Here is a 23,092-nt window from a genome sequence, read left to right on the forward strand (position 1 = left end):
AGATTTATACAGAAATTCAGACCATACGGAGAGAGAGAGAGATTTACATAGATTTACATAGAAAATCAGACCACACAGACCCCATGGTCCAGACTAGGTGGTCTGTCCTTAAACCTAAGTGATTTTACATTAATCAGATGGCTCCAAAACGTTGCTTTTCTACTCTAGTTAATATTAAGTTGAAGGAAGTGACGGTCGAGCTTGTTTTTAAAGGAGTCAATCGTGTTACACTGGACCACTGATGGTGGGAGCTTATTCCATTCTCGCATTACAACGTTGGTGAAGAAAAATTTGGTGCAGTCTGAATTTACTTGTCTACATTTGAGTTTTGTGCCATTGTTCCTAGTTCGCAAAGTGTCATCGATCATAAACAATTTTGTTCTGTCTACATTCGTGAAACCATTAAGTATTTTAAAACATTCGATCAGTTTTCCTCGGAGGCGACGTTTCAAGAGAGAACATGTTGAAAGCCTTTCTTCGTAGGATTTGTTGCGCAAGGAAGGGATCATTTTGTTGCTCGACGCTGAACACCTTCTAGTTTAGCAATGTCCTTTGCATGGTGGGAGAGAAAGACCGCATATTCCAAGTGGGGGCTGACTAAGTTATTGTAGAGCGGAAGTATTACATCTTTATTCTTGAATAAAAAGTTTCTTTTAATGAAGCCCAACATTCTGTTCGCTTTATTTGCTGCATCGATGCATTGATGTGAGAATTTGAGGTTTGACGCGATTTTAATCCCAAAACAGAGAGAGAGAGAGAGAGATGAATCTGCAGATCAGTTCAGGTCACAAAGGAGGAAAGGATGTGAAGGATATGAGAGAGAGAGAGAGAGAGAGAGAGAGAGAGAGAGAGAGAGAGAGAGAGAGAGAGAGAGAGAGAGAGATCCAAGACATGCACACGCTTATATAAAGTATCTCGTTCATTTTCGTTCGCTTACTCGTCTTGTTGTATTAATTATATAAGCCGCTGGGCGAAATAAAACAATCATTATTATTTTCTTTCCTTCCTTCCTCGGAGACTAAGCGACCTACCAAAACAAACATGGCGGTGGTGTGGGCCAGACTCGCCTTCATAGCGGGCATCATCTCCCTCTTCCACGCCGGTTATTCCGCGGCACAACGTAAGAAATATAACCTTGGGAGGATATAAAGGAAAATATGTTATAGGACTTTGTGGATTTGGGGTACATGGAGGGCATGGCGGGGGTGGGTTTGGTGGCCCGGGTTTCAGAGTCGCTTGGGTCATTTATATTTTTTTCCTTTTCTCGTTTTTATCCCTTATCTTTTTCCGTTTTCCTTTCTTTATGTTTTCTCTTTTCCTCCTGCTTTCCATATATCTTTTCCCACTTTCCTTTTTCCTTTAATCTTTTCCCACTTTCCTTTTACATCATTTTTTTTCCTCTTTCCTTTCCTTCATTTCTTCTTTTACATCATTTTGGTTAAGATTCGTTTTAGGTCCGTGCCAGTATCTCATTACCTACCTTATGAAACATCAGTATCTCTTCATATATCTTTTCTACAAACCTTCAACAGTCATGGAAATGCTTTGAAAATCCAATTCAAGGACTTTTTTTTTACTCTTGAAAATATGGGATAATGTTTACGAAAGCGTGTCGCCTCCTCTGGCGACGGTGCAGCCAGTGTTGCGAGAAATACCTCCTTGCTGAAATAAGTCACATAGGCTATACATGTGGGTGGGGTCCAGGGGGGGGCTATGCCCCCCCTGGTTAGAAGGGGGGATTGAGGGGGGCACAGCCCCCCCGGTAGTAGGTCGTAAAGTTCAGTTGGAGTAGTTTAAATATGCTCCCCGACCCTAAACCCTCTGCGAGCTATTTTACGGCTGCGGTGGCTGCAGCATCGTCGCGACCGCCGCCAGAGGAGGCGACGCGCTTCCGTAAACATTCTCCCCTATTTTCAAGAGTAAAAAAAAAGTCCTTGAATTGGATTTTCAAAGCGTTTCCATGACTGTTGAAGGTTTGTAGAAAAAATATATGAAGAGATACTGATGTTTCATAAGGTAGATTATGAGATACTGGCACGGACCTAATACGAATCTTTACCATTATTTTTTTCCTTCTTTCCTTTCCTTCTTTATGCTTTTATATAATTTTTTCCTTCTTTCCTTCTTTCGCATTTTTTTCCTTCTTCCCTTCCCTTCCTTTTATCTGACTCCTTTCCTTCCCTTTTTCCTTCATTCCTTTACACCTTCTTTTCCCTTTTCCTTCTTTCTTCCTTTTTCTTTTCCCTTTTCCTTATTCCTTTTATCTTTTCCTTTCTTCCCTTCTTTCTTTCTTCACATCCTTTTCACCCTTCCTTCCCTTCTTTCCTCTACTTCATCTTTTCCTCCTTCCCTTCCCTTCTTTTCTTTCTTCACATCATCTTTTCCTCCTTCCCTTTCCTTCCTTTACATAATCTCTCTCTTCCTTCCCTTCCCTTCCCCTCTTCTTCCTTCCCTACCCTTCTTCCTTCCATCACACCCTTCATCTTTTCCTCCTTTCTTCCCATCCTATGACCATTACCATGATAGTAAAGCAATGGTAACGGTAAGAAGCTTGCGACTCACTCTGACCTTTCCGCCCCACAGACCGTTCCTACCTGAGGGTGACAGAGCAGGAGTACACAGCGCTGCCCACGGATGTAAGTATTGAGGTGATGGTGCGCTGAGGTAAAATTCTATCTCTTTTCTCTCAGTTTTCTTTCTCCGACTCAAATTATTTTTATTCTCTTCAGTTTTTCTCTCGCTCTAATTTCTTTTTTATTCTCTAAGGTGTTAGGGAGTCATACATCACAGCAGCCACTTTAACCCGGTGGCTGCGGGGATCATGTTTCTTAATGGTCCCTCTGAGCGAGAAAAATGAGAAAAAATCATCACTCACAAACCACTTCATAATATATATCAAAGCATTTGTGATCAGTTTATGTATCGATGTATCGTCTCTTTTGGTGGGGTTATATCATGGCACAAATTTGGCCCTTCGCTGCTACACAGTAAAGCCACAAATTTTGCCCATTGCTGCTACCGGGTTAAATAAAATTCGCCTGAGCCACTAACATGCTGGGGTCGTACAAGATATTTACCCCTCAAGAGAGCCGACCAGCGCTATAGACAGAACCTAAAGAAAAATACATAAATAAATGTCAAGCTGCTCATACCACTGTCAGTCATCTCCATCTCTCTGCCCCTTAAGCTTGTGTTAGGGAAAAGCATAAGGATATCCAGAGTCTGTATAGAGGTCAGTAAGGCAGCTCCTGTAAAGTTAACCTGGTAGCTGCGGGGATCATGCTTCTTAAAGGCCCTTCCCTCTAAGCGAATTAATGAGAAAAAAATCATCATTCACGCAAACCATTTCATAATATAAATCAACGCATTTGTGTTCAGTTTATGCATCATCTATTTTGGGGGGTTTATATTATGGCAAAAGTTTGGCCCGTCGCTGGTACACGGTAAAGCCACAAATTTGGCCCATCGCTGGTACATGGTTAACTCCACCTGTCACCATTTACCCTTACTGTCCATAAACTTATCTAACCTTTTTTATCTGCTAAGAGGTCAGTAGGCCTATACATGGCTCCTGTAATTTTAATCCCACCTATTACCACTTATCCCCACACTCCATAAACTTATCTAACACTTTTTTTTTAAGGTGCCTATGATACTGACATGATTCACCACTTGACTGCCCAGCCTGTTCCACTCATCCACCACTACTGGCAAACCAATTCTTGTCTGTTTTTGTTGAATCCAATCTGTTATTACACATCCTACCTGACCCCTACCATCAGAACCTATTAAAAATCACTCATTAACCCCTTGACTGCTGATTTCCTACCAGAAGACATCACCAAGCTACAGGAATGGAACAAAAAGTGGCTGCTTCAATTCAATGAAGAAAATGTAAAGTCTTGCACCTTGGGAGGGGATATCCAACACGTCAGTACCACATGGGAAGCACTCCACTACCCACCACAGAGGCAGAGAAAGACCTGGGACTGTATGTTAATATGCTACCAGTGAAAGGCAAATCCGTGCCAATCGCAGCAGACGGGTTAAAAGCCTTTCAGCAATTTCTAAACTTCGATCAGGTCTTCTCGCACCCTTCGCCTTTCTAGAGACTGCAAACTTAGATGATTGAGCTTATCCTCATATTTCTCAACCCATGCATCATTTCTGTCACCCTCCTTTGCATAGATTCTAATGTGTTAGTGTCCATCCTAATAGTACGGAGACCAAAACTGCACTGCATAATCAAGATGAGGTCTAACTAATGCTAAGTGATAAGTGATTTTAAAAAGGTTCTGATGATAAGAGAAAGATAAGAGAGCTGTGTAGAACATGTAGTAATGGATTTAACCCGGTAGCAGCGACGGGCCAAATTTGTGGCTTTATTATGTACCAGCAATGGGCCAAATTTGTGCCATGATATAACCCCCCAAAATAGATGATGCATAAACTGATCACAAATTCGTTGATATATATTATGAAATGGTTTGTGTGAGTGATGATTTTTTTCTAATTTTTCTCGCTTAGAGGGGCCTTTAAGAAACATGATCCCCGTGGCTACCAGGTTAAGTTAGATAAATATAGCTTGAGGATGACATTTCTATTGCTTATGCCTCTCAGTTGAAGACACATCCTAGTTATCATTTTTCCTCAGTCATCATATGTTATTTCTCAGTTATCATAGTCCACAAAAGATCTTTCCAGCTTGTTAGATCTCAAATGGACTGAGTATGCCATCTAAGTGCTCCTTGGCTTGTTTTAAAGGAGGTGCTTTGTGGCAGTAGTCGGAGGTGAGATTAGAATCCCTACAAAATCTTGCTCTTCTCCCTTTGACTCCATCAGTACGTAGTGAAGCCAGACAAGGTCCCGGGCTGCTGAGGTTCTGCAGCAGGGTTTGCGCAGTTAGAGAAGATTCCACCACAACTTGAGACTGTGGAGTGTTCTGTGTTGTGCCTCAGTCTGTGGTCATCGTCAAAGACTCTCCTGTGAAACTGTGAGGAGATAGTTTCAAAGACATTAAAACTGGAAGCTGTTATTTACTACCGTGAATATTTGAATTTCGTTAGAGATACAGGAGCTTTGTGAGAAAAGTTGAAGCTAATATGTGCAAAGAGTGTATTTTCTTAATGTTCCCTGGCAGTATCTATCTTGCAAGCCAAATGTGAGGAATCATATGGCCACATCTCTGCAGTTAACCTCTGTTCCATAGACCCGCAAATATAGGCATTAATATAAGCCTTTCTAACTACGTGGGTATCAGTAAGAACCCCAAGGAGAGTAAAAAGTGAGGAGTACAGTGCCTTTTCACCTGCCGTTCAACTCTAACCAAAAGACCCACAGACAGGCATTAACCCAAGGCTTTGCAAGTACACTCAGCAAGAACCCCAAGGAGAGTAAGAAGTTCGGAGTACAGTGCTGAAGTACCTTGAGCCATGGCACATTACGTCATAGTGCGGGGGACACCAGGCATGGCTGGCGTGGAAGTTGAGGGTCTGGACAAGCGGGATGAGCACTACCTATCACTTGTGGACACTATGGGGTTCATGATCGGAGAGGGCGGCCTGGTGATGAAGAAGCCAGGATCCTTTGGTAACTGCGACGCCTTGAGCTGCGGCACGCGAGTCCTGGTGCTGCATCCTTATATGTTCCCCACGGACATATTGAACACCCTGCGCGAGGCTAACTTCAGGATCGTCACCTCGGCCGGCCTGCCCTCTGGCGCCATTGTGTGGACCCTTGAGAAGCACTAGACCAGCTCACTTCCAGGGGGTAAATGAGACTCCTAGAACCAGGGATGTGGAGTCTAATATAAAAAAAATTAAACTCTGACTCCAACTCCAGGAAATTTTTAGGTTGCAACTCTGACTCCAACTCCACACCCCTGCTTAGAACATAGTTAGATTGCATTGCTGTTCCATACTCAGACTGCACCTCCCTCGGCCAACCAGAAATCTTGCAAGTTGGATCAGTACCGTTGACACCAAGACCTTTCACTTGTATGTTCTTTTTTCTTCTTAGTCAGGTACTGCCATATGAGGGTTCACAGAAGTAACAGTGAATGTCTTTGCCAACAGATCAGTGTCCAGGGCCTCCTGAGTCTTCTGTTAGCCATGTATGGAATCCTTCACATTGCCGGGGACTTCAAAGAAATTCGAGCAAATGTACAGCTTCAGAATAAGTAAGTGATCCCATGTTTTGTGCTGGTGGTATTTTCAATTAATTATTTGTGTGTCGATATTTTAAGACACAGGAAAGCTTGCTGATTCATTTTGTGATGTGTATGGAATTACTCTCTCTGTGGTTAACATCAAAGCCTCATAGCGAACTTAGTGAAAGCTTCTGGACACAGTATGCTTTCCAGGGAAATGGCATTGTTCTGTTCATCCAGTAAGGGTGGTATTGAAGGACCTGTCTCAGTCACAATTGGCATCTATGAAGTTTTAAAATCATGTATGATAAATTAGTTTGCATGTTTGTAGATGTGCCTTCCTGGTGCATGTCACTGCCCTTGGTGGGAGCACAGCTTCACATGTGTTCCCCTGCCCAGGGAACACTGCAGTACTATAGCAGTCAATAGTTACAGTGTAGTAAGGTGCCCCCCTTCCCCAGGTCTTGGGAAACAGTGGGGAACCGGCCAACCTTCTACATCTTTGCTCACCGGGGCCGGGCGCTGAGTCCAAACTATGTTCCTCCCCGGGCCAAGTCTCCCCAGGACGGCATCGAGACCCTTGCCTCCTAGTGGCCCTGGCGCCTGCCTCGGCAGTCTTTCTACTCGCCTTCACTGTTCCCCGCCCTTTTTAATCTTCTTAAGGGGGTGCAGTCCTGCTGTACCTGTGTTGTGTCAAGGACTCTGCAGTGCTGCATTCAGAGCCCACCCCTCAGGACACAGATCCAAGTGTAATTTATTGTACTAGTCCTTGAGACCTTTGTCCTGAAGGTTGCCTGTGTGAGGGAGTAGGTAATGTGCACTGGTGGGGTCTCACAGAAAAAGAAATTTCTTTCAACAAAATTACTAATTTCCAAATTTTCAAGATTGCTCGATAGGTGTTTCAGAACTCATATATTTTGTAGACATGTCCTGCACACAATAAGACCCTCAGCATTTTAAATATCAGCAGAAAGAATAGTCTTCAGCAAATAAATTTGGAAACTTTATCAAAATTAATTTAAATACCAAAGTGAGGTCAGGACTAAAGGCTGAACTTTTGCCTGGTGAAGGAGCAAGCATTAAGGGGCAGTGTGGAGAGCCCTGCATTGATGAGGCTCTGCAGGGGTGACTTTTAATTGTTTGTTTTCCAAGTAATTAAGAATTGGTAGAAATTAAACAAAAGAGGATTATAGTCTTGTGTAGTTGTACTCTGTTAGCAGTTAAATTGTAGTTAGTTGTTTTTTCACTAGAAGCTGATGCCACATTCATTACATTGGAATTGAGGATATATTTTTTCTCTTTTTTTAATATTTGCCAGAGGGAGGGACATTATCATTTTCATTTGTTTAGAATTAAGATTTCTTCATTTTTTGTTATATGTATATTTCATTTTCCAGAAATGTTTATCGTATGTGTACTATTTACCTAGTTGTAGTGTACAGGGTTTGACTGAAGCTTTTATTGTCCTGTCTTAAAATCTGGTCACATCAGACTTTACTTTAAGTTCCTGAATATTCTGAGCTGTATCTGTCCACACCGAGACTATTCCAAGTATTAATGATTTCATGGGGAAAGCCGGACTTATTTATATCCTTTCTACATCAGTTACGTATAATGTACAAGTAGATAAGAAATCAGAGCAAAGAGAAAGTTATGCATTAAAGAATCCTGAGGAGTGCATGATTACAGAAGGTATTTATAACTACGAGTGTGCTGGAAAGACAGTGGGCTTGTTGAGGCCAGGCAGCCGGTGCCAGTGTGTGCATTGTACTGGTGGCAGACTCGTCATTGTTACAGGAAGTTTGTGTACATCCCTGAGTAAACAAACTCACAAGACTAATTGTGCTGCTTACCTTTAGTTTTCCTGAAAGGCTTTGATATTTATAAAAAAAAGTGCCCTTCATGGAAATGGACTTAAGAAAGGTAATTAGTAACCCCCAAGCTGGGCGGCCAAGACTCGGCCAGCCCCGCCAGGGCCACCAGAGAGTGCTGCCTCTCACCAAGGAGCCGCCTGGACCCGGGATTGAACTTGCAGCCTCTCAGTCATTGAGACACCACACCCATTGAGTTGCCCAAACCCCAATGGAACCAGACTGTTGGGTGCCAAATGAAGTGGAAAGAAAAAATGTAATATGCCCTAAAAGAAATTCAAGGGGACACAAAATTCTTGCCATAGGTTGAGGTGAATTATTCTATATTTATTGCTTCATTCTCAAGCATTTTCATGCACAGTATATCTACAGTTTGAACAGATGTAGTCATATTACATTCATCATGGAGGGATGTAATATTACATAAGATGTTTTTTTAAAATCTCATCCTATTGTTTTGCTCAGAAACATGACATCTGATTAAGGCAGTGGGATGCATGTCTCCTCATTATTAATATCATCATTATTATTATAATAATGATTGTTATTATTATTTGTGTACAAGACTGACTAGCTGTATAATATCACCTGAGTCCTTGAATCATTAGGCAGGATCAGCAGCAGCGTGGCAGTGCTGCACCCAGCCAGGTGGGGACACACCAAGAGCCAGTGAGTGTTTCCAGGGAGGGGGAGTTTCTGATAGCATAGTAAGGCACAATTTTCAGTTGTAAAGGGAATATTCACCCATTAAGGTCAGCTTCATGAATAAGAAAAATAACTTTAACATGTCAAATCCTGGATAGTTGACAAATGTTAAATTTGTGTCAAGTAACATATATAGGACACTTTTCTTTTGGAAACACACACACACTATGACAGGCCCTGAAGATGGTGGATGCTGAGACACTCATGGGAACATTGTCTTGCCACACACTGGAAGACCTCCTGCCACTACAGTTTTAAGGCACGTAATAGTAGCTACAGAGAACATGCTCCAACTAGATTTTGAAAGATTTTGAGAGTTAAGGAGACATTACAATTGTTAGTATTTAAAATGTGCATAAATATCCAAAGAAAAGTAAGATGCAAAGACAGACAGTGTTGACTCACACTCATTCAGAACAATACTTCTTACACAAAAGAAAATTTAATTATATTATGTGAATACTGAACCAACTCCACAATCTATAAACTACAAAGTTTCATCTGGATTTGAATTGGTGTTGAAGCATGCATCAAATGTATCTTTCTCATGGAAAAATGTAATGTTTCACATGCAGAGCATTATTTCCTGCTGGCAATGAATTATTTCTAGACTACCATTCTAAAGCAAATGTTGATATGCATCAATTTTTCCGTCCCTAAAGAAGGCAACACTTGGAAGACTGCTTTTTCATAAGGCACTTTGAGCAAGTACTGAAGCAACACACAGACAAGTGGAGCAACACTATTCTTGGTTAAGGTTTTTACATGGGAACTAAGGAGCTAGGCGGCTATGGGTGAAGATTCCCCAGGAAGTCACCCCTTTGTTCAATCGTGAAACTATTAGTAAAGTACAGGTTTCAAAGACACATTCTCATCAAGGAACAACACCTACATAGTAATGGCATGGTGGCTGCTGAGGAACACATCCTCTGGGCCTTGCTGTCATTAGCGCTGGAAGGCGGAGAGCACGACGTACACACGTAGCAGGACCCAGACCAAACTATTTGTGCGAGTTTGTGACGTAAAGACTGTCAATACTTTCTGGTGAGTGAGGCACTGAAACATTGTGTTAAAGGAGATCCCACGGGTCGGTGGGGGGCTGGAGCAGGGACGAGGATGCCGGGGACGGACCCAGAAAGTCGTGAGGGGACTGAACCAGCAGGTCATGTGGGGACTGCGTCAGGAGGTCGGGTGGGGCTTGAGACAACAGGTCGTGGGACGCCTGCGAGAGGATGTCATTCTGAGTGATGGTGTTCTGTGTGGACTGTAGCAGCAGTGGCTGGGTGGGCGGGTGGGTGTGGGGCAGGACGGTGTGCTGGGTCTGAGTGGGGTGAGGGGCATGGGCAGGCTGCTGGGTAGTTCTGGAAGATGCATACTCCAGGTCTGCTGCCAGAGAACGCTGCGCCACGCTCCGCTGCACTTTGTCTGCCAGCTTCTCCATCAGGGCCTTCCTCTCTGGCGACACAATGGGTGCCTCCCGTGGCGGCGGAGAGTCTGCCGGTAAAGACCGAGGCGACGAGGTCTTTGAGCCTCCGGAGGACCCTGGCCCACCCTTGCCTTCCCCACCGCCATTGGCTGCAGATGCCTGAGCTGCCAATCGTCGCTTCTCCTTCCGCCGTTCGTTCTCCCGTTTGGTTCTCTCTGGGTCATTGAGCCTGGCCGCCGCTCGCCTCAGCCGCCGCCGCCCGTTGGAGAAAAAGTTCTTCACAGCGAGGTGGTGGAGGCCGAGCTCTGAGGCGATGTGCAGCACCAGCCCACGGGACGGCTTCTCTGTCACCCGGAAGATGGAGTCGAGGGCACGCCGCTGCAGGGGTCCAATCTTCCCCTTGGTGCTGGTGACAGACGCTGGAACAGTACAGACTCAGTGTTAGCTGGGGAATGCTTTTAACATGCGGTACTCACATATCGTCACCCTCATAAAATAATTGCCCAAGTCATTTTTCAGTGATTTCCAGTCTACATCAATTTTTTAACATGACTTATTTTTGTATAGTTGCCTTGGTCATTCAGGGTTTGAGTGTTCTAGAATTGACCTTTTCGTTTCTGCCTAAATTTTAACCTGGTAGCAACGACGTGCCAAATTTGTGGCTTTATCGTGTTGCAGCAACGGGCCAAAATTGTGCCATGATTTAAACCCCCAAAAATAGATGATACATAATCTGATCACAAATGCCTTGATATTTATTATGAAATGGTTTGTGTGAGGGGTGATTTTTTTCTCATTTTTCTCGCTTGGGGGGACCATTAAGAAACAGTTAAGAAACATGATCCCCGCTGCTACCGGGTTAAGCCAAATGAGATAATGAGAGTTCTTTTCTGATTTCCTGTAAAGTAGAAAATAATGACTTAGACGGTTTGTTTACCAAGGTGACAATGTACTCATCAAAGCAACGAGTAAGTAACACTCATGCTGGTTCCCCACATACTCACCCTCGCTCCAGACGTTGGTTGTCGGCTCCTCAGGGCTGGGGATGTGGTGCTCGGGGTCCAGTGTCTCATACAAGTTACCGAAGCCAAAGTCGTCGTCAGTCCCCGTGTGGTCACCCAAGCCGCTGTCGTAGAGGTCCTCCGCAAAGGTCTCGTAGCTCTGCATGTCATCCTCGAACTTGAGCTCGTTGACGCCGGGCTGTAGTCCATCTTCGTAAGGCTTGATGTCTTCGGTGAACTTCAAGTCCTCGGCGGTGAAGCTCGGAATGTTCTCCTGGTCGTAGATGAGGATGTTTTCGTCGCCCGCGGGGATGTCGCACATGGAGGGGCTGGTGAGGTCGGGCGCGTCGGCCAGGCTCTGTTGCAGGTCCTGGTGCTGCGTCCCGTCGTAGTAAGAGTCACTGCCCAAGCTGGTCTCGAAGTACTGGAACTCGGTCTGCTCCATTGGGTACTCCGCCAGGCCGTCCAGCGGAGAGCCCGACATGCTGCTGTCCTCGTCCACCCCAAGGCCTCCCGCGGCGCCCAGGAGCTCCAGTTGGGTCAGCATCGCGAGTATTGTGCCGCCCTACACAGTGCCCAGACTGCCCTCCACGTCGCCGCTCATGGAAGGCGTTCAGCGGGATGCGCCTCCAGGACCTCGCCGCGCTGGAAACACGAGTCTTGCTGCACGTGACGGCCGGTGCCAAAGGATCACATGCCTGGAAAACAAGAACGCGTTAAGAACCTGAAAGACACGCGTATGGGAACTGATAATCGTGTGTGATAGTAAACAAATGTCACCCTCACTCTCATCTTACGCCCTCATGTGATTTGGCCTTTGATTGCCCTCACGACTCCATCCTGTTGTGGAACTATTCTCAAACGTTTGGACGCCTTAGTACATCAACTTAGAGGCTCTCGTAGGAGTTGTAGGGATTTCCATGGGAGGTTTCATATCTCCGGCGGTAGTTTTACAAGATTTCTACGCCATGAATAGATTAAACACTCAGAACCCGAAGCATCTTTCCCGCGGCCTTAAAAAAAATTATCGTAACAAGAATCCATAGCAACGTTGCCAGATTGTCGTACTCAGCCTCTCATATCTACCGACTTCTGACCCTAAAACTGTCTCCTGGGCCCCAATAACGATATTAACTTATAATTATCGTTAAAATAGTTAATTCCTGATGTGTCTTGGCAATAGTTATGGGTCAGAAACCTGTAAGTACTATGCTCTGAGTACGACAACCTGGCAACAGTGGTCCATAGTGTTAAGAGTACGAGACCAAAGATATGTATGGATGAGAATTCGCGCGGAAACAAACTGCCGTGGATTCAGAGGCTATGTTCATGTATTTAAATGTAAAGTTTGGGGGATATCCTATAACTGCGCTTGGCCTTGGTGCTGATCTCCGTCCCATTGCCAAAGAGGAAGAAGTCGCGAGTCGTGTGTTATGGTGTTTGGGTTCTAACGTTCGCCACCACCATCACCACCCACCCATCTCTCCCTCCTCCTCCCCTTCTCTTCCCTTCCATTATCTTGTGCGTATCTCTGACCTGAATCTTCCTCCACTCTCACCCTCTCTCTCTCTCTCTGTCCAACTTTTCCTCCAACATTCCTCCCTCCCTTCCCTTCCTTTCTCTCCTGTAACCTCCATATATCTTCCCTGTCATTTTTCTTGTTTTTTTTTCTTATTATTTACTTTCATCCTTCGTTATTTCATCGTCCCATTCTCAATTCTAAGTTAAAAGTTATCTTGGTTATTTTTCATTCTTCTCGTTTTTTCTTTCTTTTTCGTTGCTTCCATCCTTCGTTCACTCTTGTCTCCATTCCCATTCCTTCCTGTTATTATCTTCCCATTCTCATTCTAAGTTATCATTTTCTTCATTGTTTCTCATTCTTAAAGCCTTTCTCTTTCCGCATTCTTTTCATTCTCTTCCTGTCCATTCCCTTCCAGTCATTACGTTACTTAATCTTCCGCTTCTCATTCTAAGTTATCATTTTTCTTCATTCTTTCTCATTCTTCTCATTCTCTTCCTGTCCATTCCCTTCCAGTCATTACGTTACTTAATCTTCCGCTTCTCATTCTAAGTTATCATTTTTCTTCATTCTTTCTCATTCTTCTCATTCTCTTCCTGTCCATTCCCTTTCTGTCATTACGTTACTTAATCTTCCCCTTCTCATTCTAAGTTATCATTTTTCTTCATTCTTTCTCATTCTTCTCATTCCCTTCCTGTCATTACGTTACTCAATCTTCCCCTTCTCATTCTAAGTTATCATTTTTCTTCATTCTTAAAGCTTTTCTCTTCCTGTCCATTCCCTTTCTGTCATTACGTTACTTAATCTTCCCCTTCTCATTCTAAGTTATCATTTTTCTTCATTCTTAAAGCCTTTCTCGTTCTTCTCATTCTCTTCCTGTCATTACGTTACTTAATCTTCCGCTTCTCATTCTAAGTTATCATTTTTCTTCATTCTTAAAGCCTTTCTCGTTCTTCTCATTCTCTTCCTGTCATTACGTTACTTAATCTTCCGCTTCTCATTCTAAGTTATCATTTTTCTTCATTCTTAAAGCCTTTCTCGTTCCGCATTCTTCTCGTTCTCTTCCTGTCCATTCCCTTCCCTTCCTGTCACATCCATCTTCCCTTTCTCATTCCTCGTAACTCTTCCTACTTCCCCGAGTCTTCTCACGCGTTCATTCAACCTCCCTTCCTCCTCCTCCTCCTCCTTCTTCTCTTCCTCTGTGCCTCATTACATTCATTCTCCTCCTCTTCCTTCCTCTTCCTTTTTTTTCCCTTAATATTACCACGGTCTTAATCTTTCTCTTTCTCTCTTGTTTTTCTTAATTTTCATGCATTCGTTCAACCTTAATTCCTTTTCCTCCTTCTTCTCTTTCTCTACGCCTCATTACGTACATTCTTTCTCTTCCCCTAATATCGCTTCTTCCTTTCCTTCCTTCATTCATTCATTCATTCGTTTCCTTCCCCTTCCTTCTTTCCTTCCTTCATTTGTTTAGCTCCTTGTTTATTCCTTTCCTTTTTTCTTCTTTCTTACCCTTCCATTCCCTTTCTCTTCCTCTTCTTAACTCATCCGTCCTTCCTTCCTTCCTTCCTTTTCTTTCGTTTTCTTAAGCCTTACTATCCTCTTTGCCTGTTATACGTTTTCTTCCTTTTTCTTTGTTTCTCCTTCTCTTTCTCTACGACTCAATACGTACGTTCCTTCTTTTCCCATAATATCTCTTCTTCCTTCTTTCTTTCCTTCCCTCCTATTCGTTTTCTTTCTTTCTCTTTCTTTGTTTCTCTTTCACTTGACTCTTTCCTTTTCCTCCCTTCTTACTCGTTTATCCATCTATCCTTCCTTTCCCTTCTTCCCTTTCCCTCAGTCTACGTCCATTCTCTTTCCCGTTATTCCTCTTCCTTCCTTTCTCTTCCTTTTATGTCTCGTTCGCTCCTTTCCTCTCTTCCACCCTCTCCAACGCTCTCCCCTTCTCTCCGTATCTGTATCTAAACATTCCTTCCTCCTTTCCTTCCTTCCTTCCCTCTCCCCCTCCTTCCTTTCTCCTTGCATACTTGATTTCCCTCCTCCATTCCTTTCTTCCCCTCCTCCCCCTACCTTCCTTCCTCCCTCCTTGCATTCTTCGTTCTCTCCTTCATACCTTTCTTTCCTTTCCCATTTCCTCTCATTCTCCATTCTTTTCTTTCTCTCCCTCGAAATCTCTACTCGTTTTTATTCCTCTCTCTCTCTCTCTCTCTCTCTCTCTCTCTCTCTCTCTCTCTCTCTCTCTCTCTCTCGTCCGACTTTTTTCCCACAACCTCAACCCCGTTTTCTCTCGCTGTGTTATTTTCCTTTTCTCACTCTCATCGCTCACTTTCCAAGCGTTCGCGTGTGAAAACTCTCTCTCTCTCTCTCTCTCTCTCTCTCTCTCTCTCTCTCACACACACACACACAACAAAGGAATACAGCAAAGTAGGTTATGCCAAAAAAATATGTTACGTTTTTTTGTTTACGCTGAATAAGTAGCACACACACACACACACACACACACACACACACACACTTTGCTTTTCAATCACATTGTTTCCATTACATATACTGCCGTTTACGGTTTACCCAAGATTTGAACGCCTTTTCCAACTTTCCCCTTTCAATGCCCCAAGTTATGTACGCCTTTTTCAACCCAGTTTTCCCCTTTCAGTAACCTAAGATTTGAACGCGATTTTGAACCCGCCTTTACCGTCCTTTTGATAAACATACGCTATAGCCCAAAATTTGAACGCTATTTTGAACCCATATTTCACCTTACTTTCGATAAACTCACACACAAGAACCCAAGATTTGAATGCAAGTTTGAACCCACCTTTACCGTCCTTTTGATAAACATATACGCTATAGCCCAAAATTTGAACGCTATTTTGAACCCATATTTCACCTTACTTTCGATAAACTCACACACAAGAACCCAAGATTTGAATGCAAGTTTGAACCCGGCTTTCAAACACGCCTTCCCTATAGTTTCCTCTTCAACCAGCAAACTACCTCCTCCTCTTCCTCTCCTTCACCATTCCCCTTTCTTCTGATAAACACACACACACACACACGCTCCCTGCTCCCCTTTCCTGTCTACGTTCCACCCCCACGCCGTTCGTCCATTGAATATAGCACACCTGTGTCTAACATGCACACCCCTTAACGACTAGCTGAGCGCGGTCACTGAGCTCTGGCAAGTGAAATGATAGTGAGGTTGGTGTTCTTAAACGCTTCCGCCTCTCACATATCTATTTCCAAAGGCTGTGAAGATCAGTCGTGTTATAATGAGTGTTTTGAACCGACCCTCACATCAAGTATTTCCAAAGGTCGTGAAGGAGATCAGTCGTGTTATAATGAGTGTTTTTAATCGCCCCACACATCAAGTATTTCCAAAGGTCGTGAAGGAGATCAGTCGCGTTATAATGAGTGTTTTTAACCGCCCCACACATCAAGTATTTCCAGAGGTCGTGAAGGAGATCAGTCGGGTTATAATGAGTGTTTTGAACCGCCCCTCACATCAAGTATTTCCAAAGGTCGTGAAGGAGATCAGTCGTGTTATAATGAGTGTTTTTAATCGCCCCACACATCAAGTATTTCCAAAGGTCGTGAAGGAGATCAGTCGTGTTATAATGAGTGTTTTTAATCGCCCCACACATCAAGTATTTCCAAAGGTCGTGAAGATCAGTCGTGTTATAATGAGTGTTTTTAACCGACCCTCACATCAAGTATTTCCAGAGGTCGTGAAGGAGATCAGTCGTGTTATAATGAGTGTTTTTAACCGACCCTCACATCAAGTATTTCCAAAGGTCGTGAAGGAGATCAGTCGTGTTATAATGAGTGTGTTTTACGGTTCGTGGTATACAGAGGAAGCGTCAAACTACCACCAGGGTCTTAAAACTACCCCTGGAAATGACCAATACTCTTTTTTTATGTTCTAATGTTAAACTCGAATATAGTTTTGTCGTATCCCTTCACGTTGTAATATACGGGAAAGTTGTTTTATAGTTGTTTTTATTTACTAACTTATTTATCTATTGACTTCACTTTCCGAGGCCATTTTATATATATACTTTCTTAACTTTTTTTTTGGGGGGGGTGTCTTTTCTTTCGCTTTTCTTCCTGACTTGCAAAACTAATGTCTGCTTTTCTTTCTCGTTTTCTTTTTTTCTTTCATTCTTTAACGTAATCAATTATGTTATCTCGTGAGGAAATACCGCTCACTTTCTCTCTCTCTCTCTCTCTCTCTCTCTCTCTCTCTCTCTCTCTCTCTCTCTCTCTCTCTCTCTCTCTCTCTCTCTCTCTCTTGGTGTGTGTGTGTGTGTGTGTGTGTATAACGAGATATATGTACACTCAACCGTCACGTACTTTCACTTCCTTGACCTGAGAGAGAGAGAGAGAGAGAGAGAGAGAGAGAGAGATACACTCCTTTTAATCATAGTTATTATTGTTATTACTACTTCTACTGCTACTACTACTACTACTACTACTACTACTACTACTACTACTACTACTACTATTATATACTATCCTTTTAATCATAGTTATTATTGTTATTACTACTTCTACTGCTGCTACTACTACTACTACTACTACTACAACTACTACTATTAATACTACTATTCCCACAGTCATATTTTTTTCTTTTCTCAGCATTATACTATCGCAAGCAACATTACCACCATCACCACCACCACCACCACCACCACCATCATCATCACCACCACCACCACCACCCCATCACCCCACCATCAGCATCACAACACCACCATCACCATCACGCTCGGACAGTCATCACCAAAACACCGGAAGTGAATGTATTAAGCCTAGCCGGAAGTGCGTGACGAGGGAGGAGGAAGAGGAGGAGGAGGAGGAGGCAGGTGAGAGGAGGAAGGAAGGGATGTGAAGGGGAGGAGGAGGAGGAGGAGGGGAGGAAAGAAGGGTAAGACGAGGGAGAGAGGCTGTTACGTACACACACACACACACACACACACACACACACACACACACGTATATGATTTGTTTTTCCTATCTTCTTTTGTATATATTCTTTGTTCCTCCCATTTTTTTTTCGTGTAGTCTGTTTTTCTTTTTCTTTTTTTTGCGTATATTCGTTGTTTTTCCATCGATGCTTTTCCTATCTTCCACTTTTTTCATTGTTTTTTCCTGTCTTCCACTTTTTTTCATTGTTTTTTCCTATCTTCCACTTATTTTCATTGTTTTTTCCGATCTTCCACTTATTTTCATTGTTTTTTCCTATCTTCCACTTATTTTCATTGTTTTTTCCTATCTTCCACTTATTTTCATTGTTTTTTCCTGTCTTCCACTTTTTTTCATTGTTTTTTTCCTATCTTCCACTTTTTTTCATTGTTTTTTCCTATCTTCCACTTATTTTCATTGTTTTTTCCTATCTTCCACTTATTTTCATTGTTTTTTCCTGTCTTCCTCTTATTTTCATTGTTTTTTCCTGTCTTCCTCTTATTTTCATTGTTTTTTCTTGTCTTCCTCTTATTTTCATTGTTTTTTCCCGTCTATTGCGTTTTTTTCTTCATTGTCGTGCATCCATTGTCGTCCTACATCCCGTATTACAATCATACTTTACACTCTCAGCTGGACGAGGTTATTCAATGGCTTGTCTAACGCGCGGCACTGTACCCACACTCTCCCCAGAACTCTTGATGTGCCGCCTAATCAATTAAGTGACTCGTTTATTAAGCAGTAAGGCTTCATCAAGGGGTCGGGTCGGAAGGGTGCATGTGGGCGGGCGCTGTGGGATGTGCCGTGAATCACCAAAAAGCCTTGTTCTTTGATGCTTACAGATCCCAAACCATTTCCTTTAGCCCACAACGGAGGTTAATCGGGTTCTCAACGAGTGCTTTTCACGTTCATAGTGCAAAAGCCTTACCATTCCATCACTAGGCTTATGAAGTTACCCATGGAAATACTGACACAGCCCCCACAAAAGCCTTATCAAATGTGGGTATGTGAGGGGTTGTTAAAGGGAGGAGGAGGGTCTACGCAGGGAAGGGAAAGATAATATAGCCTACATTTGTTTTTTCCTCATCCTTTATCGCCTTTTCTGTCATTATTGTTCCCATTTTCCTCGTATTTGCATTGTTATCCCATCTTCTTTCGCTTCTAGTCGTCATTTCTTTCCATCTTCCACAAAAAAATATTATAATCATTGTTTTTTTCATCTTTCGCCTCCTGTTTTTTTTATTGTTTTTTTCTATTTTTCGTATTTACTTTGTTTTTCCCTCATCTTTTGTCTTTAGTCATTATTTTTCTCATCTTTCACGTATTATTGTTATTTCCATCTTCTTTCGTTGTTTCTGTTTTCCATCTTTCAAGTATATTCATTGTTTTCCCATCTTCTCTCGCCTCCATTAATTCCTTTTGTAATTCCCTCATTTTTTGTCTTTAGTCATTATTTTTCTCATCTTTCACGTATTATTGTTATTTCCATCTTCTTTCATTCTTTCTTTTTTCCATCTTTCAAGTATATTCACTGTTTTCCCATCCTCTCTCGCCCCCATTCACTCCTTTTCTCATGTCTCTCCTCGTATATACACTTGTTTTTCCACCTCAAATTTGCATTGTATTCCCTATGGCCGCCCGGAGCATCGCGAAGGGCCAAGGACAGCCAACCCTCGAGGGAGAAGAAAAGAACAGGGACACGCAATTACCAGCGGGCGGCCTTTGTTCCCCTCCGCGGGCCGCCTGTCGACTTTGATGAGTCTGCCCGCCCCCTTCCCTCCTTGGGCCCTCCTCGCCAGGGTCCCCCACGCGGCGGCTTCCTTGGTCCGGGCCTTGTAGATTCATGTTATTCGTATCGGGGTCTCATTACGACTTCCCAAGGCCACAGAGGTAGTAGGTTATTCATTCTACACTCCTTATAAACAACTTTTTATTTTCTATTTGTGTTCATAATAAGCCTTTTCTTTTTAGTTTTTTTTTTTTTCGTAGATATATTTTCATTGATACTTTCCATAGTTCACACATATCCATTCGTTTTTCTTTTCTTTTTTTTATCTACAAACTTATTTTAATCTTAGTTCACACATATCTCCATTCATTTCCTCTTATCTACTTCAAACTTACTTCAATCGTATTCATAACTCTATACATGCCGTCACGTTCGCAACATAAGAACATAGGGAGACTGCAAGAAGCCGAGTGGCCTACACAAGGCAGCTCCAGATTCCCCCCCACTATCACCTGTCATCCTCGTTCATGTAGCTATCAAGTCTACTCTTAAAACAAGCTATCGTCCCTGCACTCACTATGTGATTGCTGAGTCTATTCCATTCCCCCACCACCCTGTTATTAAACCAATGCCTGTCTATTTCCCTCCTAAACCTATACTTTTCTAATTTAAATCCATTACTGCGTATTCTATCCTGCTGGCTAATTCTCCCCCTCTTCGCCCACATGTGTTCCAAGTCCCTCGATCGATTTTGGCGGTAAAATCATGAAGGTTACTAAGCGCCGGGGGTTGACGAGGCTTGTCAGATACTACATGTTATATATCGTCCCATTAACACTCCTTATCATCGTATTTTTTTTTACCCTTTATGTAATCATCCCCAGTACAGCAAACCTCCCAACACACACACGTAACATTCTTCCATACCCACACAGTCACTAGGCCAACCCACCCAGCTGTCCAACCTCCCTTTCCAGCCCGGTCGATAACTGGGCACCTGGGGAAACCTGGGGAAGGTAAACTGTGGGAGCCCGGATGTCACACCACGTTTCCCGAGGTAGTAATAGGCTCTCACCCATCACAAGCTCAAATTTCAGATGTCTTGTTTTCTCTCTCTCTACTGTATAATCATCACGCACTGGTTGTGGTTGTATTAGTGTTTCTTTCTCGAGGCGGTGTGACAAGGGCTCAGGCGAACGTTTGAAGGTCTTATCTCATTTATCGTTTCCTCTCAAAAGGCGTTCTTGAGGTCTCTTGAACGTAATGGCATTTGTTAAACACTCCTATAGGTACCCCCCCCTCTCTCTCTCTCTCTCTCTCTCTCTCTCTCACACACACACATGTATTACTAGTTGTATAATCACATTCTGCCCTGCCTGGGGGTTGGGATGGCATGTTCCTCCCTTCTCCCTTGTTGTTTACCTTCAACAGTAAACTATCAATCTCTCTCTCTCTCTCTCTCTCTCTCTCTCTCTCTCTACGAGGGGAAAAAGGAAACTTGAGCGTGGAGGTGAAACGTGTGGTGTGAAGTAATCGTAGGGAGTGGCAGGCGACCATCCCACCTGCTTCCGCTAGGCCCAAGACACCCACGACACCCAGGCGGCTTATCCAAACACCCGGATGCTTTCGCCTCTCAAAACATCTATTCCCAAAGGCCGCAAAGGGGATTAGTCTAGTTCTCATGGGTGTTTCTCACATTCATTAACTGTCAGACTATCACTGGTCATAAAACGACCCGTGGAAATGCCTACAACCTATACGAAAGCCTTATCAAACGTGTGTGTGTGTGTGTGTGTGTGTGTGTGAAATGTTTGAGGATACGGGCCCTACAGGAGTCAGTGATGGTCCAAGACGTAATTCATCCCCGCCCCAGGCTCTTGGTTGGGCCGGGGACATCCAGGTAGCGGCAGGAAGGGGAAGCAGTGAAGCAGACAAGACACAGAAAGCTGCTGCCTCAAAATTCAACCCCAGATCCCGCTTATCGCTTCCTTCCATTTCTATTGACGATAATGAGGCGGTACTTGTGCGAGGGACGAGGGTGGGTGGCGGGGCGTGGCAGTGTGCTGGGATGGGGGCGCCCGCATGCCGTCACCGCCGCCACTCCCCCTCTTCGCCCACATGTGTTCCAGTCCCTCGATCGATTTTGGCGGTAAAATCATGAAGGTTACTAAGCGCCGGGGGCTGACGAGGCTTGACAGGTACTCCAGCGGGTCTTTTGGCGCCAAGGTCTCTGTTACCTGCACGTGGACAGCCTCTCGGCCTCGCCCACCTCGGGAGGCTGCACCCCTTGCACCTGCACGCCCCCAGCTACCTGAGATCCTTCGACGCTACGTGAATCCTAATTTTGCGCTTAACCGATGATTCCTCTGCACTCACTCGCAGTACTAATGTGTATTCTTAACCTTGAAGTAGTTGGGATCATCATTCAATAGCGACGTAATATGTGGATATCGGCAACAGACTACGAAGGTCTTGCCAATCATCACTCCGGGTCCCAGCGATTTTCTTGCCGAACACAAAAGGCACCACGTGGTTCATCTCAAGGGGTGGCTAGGGCTGGCAACACTACTGTTACGTTAGACGACACTACCACCACGACTGTAACCAGATCACTGGTGTCACTCAATCACAGCGCGCTGCAGAAGTGGTCCACTGCTCCGTCACCGCCGCCAACACAGACAGGCTCTCACATTTCACAGCTTGGCCTCAGACAGTCCTTTGCGTCGTTTTCAAGTGTATGTTTACATCGGACTAATGATCACGCACCGCATTTTCGTCATATTTGTATAAGGTGTGTGTGTGTGTGTGTGTCTGTTTGTTCTCTGCGATCACCGCTCTTCTGCTCCGAGCCTGACGCAAGGAGCGGCAGGACGGGCGGGACCCTGACTCCGTCGTCACTCACTCAGAACTGAAGTCCCCTCAGGGCTCAGCTGAGGCGTTTTTGCAGCGCCAGTACATGTGGGTTTGCTGAATGAGCATCAGCCGGCGGCCGCTGAGTCCTCTTCGCCTGCCACGGCCCGCTGCTGCATTGTCACGTCTATTTCTGTCGCTACACGTGCTCGCCTCCCCTTCACCTGGTACTTACGTGGGCGCTCCTCGGCTCCACCGGGACGAGCAGCTCCTCCGGCACGGGCCCCGCTCATGGGAGGAATGCACGGTCTGTGACGCACGAGTGTGGGAATGTGTCCCGGGGCAGGGGGAGGAGCAGAAGTGTGGGAACCATGCACTCGGGAGCTCCCCCAGAGAGCGCCGCAGCCCGGAGTCATTCGAGACGCGTCCACCCACGTGGCTCTTAGCGTCAGCACCTGCCGGAGGACCTTCAGGAGAACGGCAGCACGGCACGCGGCGGCGGCGAGGGACGGAGTGAGCCGCGAGGAGAGACGTGGCGTGTTTACTCCGCGGGGCCACGACACACCTGGCACCATTCATTCCCGCCCTTCCCGCCCCTCCCCCTACTTCCGTGCTCCCCGCACGCACCTCCCGCCCCGCCCCGCCCCGCCGCCTCCCCGTAAGGCGGGGCCGTTGGGGTCGTCTCACCTGTACTGCTGCAGAACAAGGAAGCGAAGGCCGCCGCGGCAGGGACGGACGCACGCACGCTCTCCCCGCACACTTGTACAACGTAATGTAGGCTAGTGGAATACCCGCTTCTGGCGATCCCTATCCCCCCGCCCCCCGGCCTATATTTTGACACACCCTCCCCCCTTTCTCTCTCTCTCTCTCTCTCTCTCTCTCAT

At 44.6% G+C, this 23,092-nt stretch overlaps 2 protein-coding genes and 1 long non-coding RNA gene across 8 annotated transcripts; 2 read left to right on the forward strand and 1 right to left on the reverse strand.

Moving 5' to 3' along the window:
* Positions 1-1,017: 1,017 nt before the first annotated feature.
* LOC126996893 (ER membrane protein complex subunit 5-like) lies at positions 1,018-7,988 on the forward strand. The gene is made up of 4 exons (XM_050857813.1): positions 1,018-1,120; positions 2,584-2,636; positions 6,075-6,178; positions 6,610-7,988. The coding sequence occupies exons 1-4, from the start codon at positions 1,042-1,044 to the stop codon at positions 6,737-6,739; spliced, it is 366 nt and encodes a 121-aa protein (XP_050713770.1). The 5' UTR covers positions 1,018-1,041; the 3' UTR covers positions 6,740-7,988.
* Positions 7,989-8,331: 343 nt separating this feature from the next.
* LOC126996891 (uncharacterized) lies at positions 8,332-23,030 on the reverse strand. Of its 4 annotated transcripts, none has more exons than XM_050857809.1 (3): positions 22,896-23,030; positions 11,155-11,849; positions 8,332-10,569 (listed from the first exon to the last, which is right to left on the reverse strand). In XM_050857809.1, the coding sequence occupies exons 2-3, from the start codon at positions 11,696-11,698 to the stop codon at positions 9,794-9,796; spliced, it is 1,320 nt and encodes a 439-aa protein (XP_050713766.1). In that variant the 5' UTR covers positions 11,699-11,849; positions 22,896-23,030; the 3' UTR covers positions 8,332-9,793. The 4 variants fall into 4 exon arrangements, with proteins under 4 accessions (XP_050713766.1, XP_050713765.1, XP_050713767.1 ...); XM_050857808.1 differs by lacking the exon at positions 22,896-23,030 and adding an exon at positions 22,444-22,798; XM_050857810.1 differs by lacking the exon at positions 22,896-23,030 and adding an exon at positions 22,261-22,409.
* On the forward strand, positions 13,439-16,896 carry LOC126996895 (uncharacterized). 3 transcript variants are annotated; one of them, XR_007751709.1, is made up of 3 exons: positions 13,439-16,050; positions 16,120-16,326; positions 16,393-16,896. It is a non-coding gene; the product is annotated as an uncharacterized LOC126996895 (long non-coding RNA). The 3 variants fall into 3 exon arrangements; XR_007751707.1 differs by having other exon boundaries at positions 16,189-16,326; XR_007751708.1 differs by having other exon boundaries at positions 16,189-16,326; positions 16,462-16,896.
* Positions 23,031-23,092: the final 62 nt, after the last annotated feature.

The sequence above is a fragment of the Eriocheir sinensis genome, chromosome 11 (genome assembly GCF_024679095.1).
Source record: "Eriocheir sinensis breed Jianghai 21 chromosome 11, ASM2467909v1, whole genome shotgun sequence".
Lineage (NCBI taxonomy): Eukaryota > Metazoa > Arthropoda > Malacostraca > Decapoda > Varunidae > Eriocheir > Eriocheir sinensis.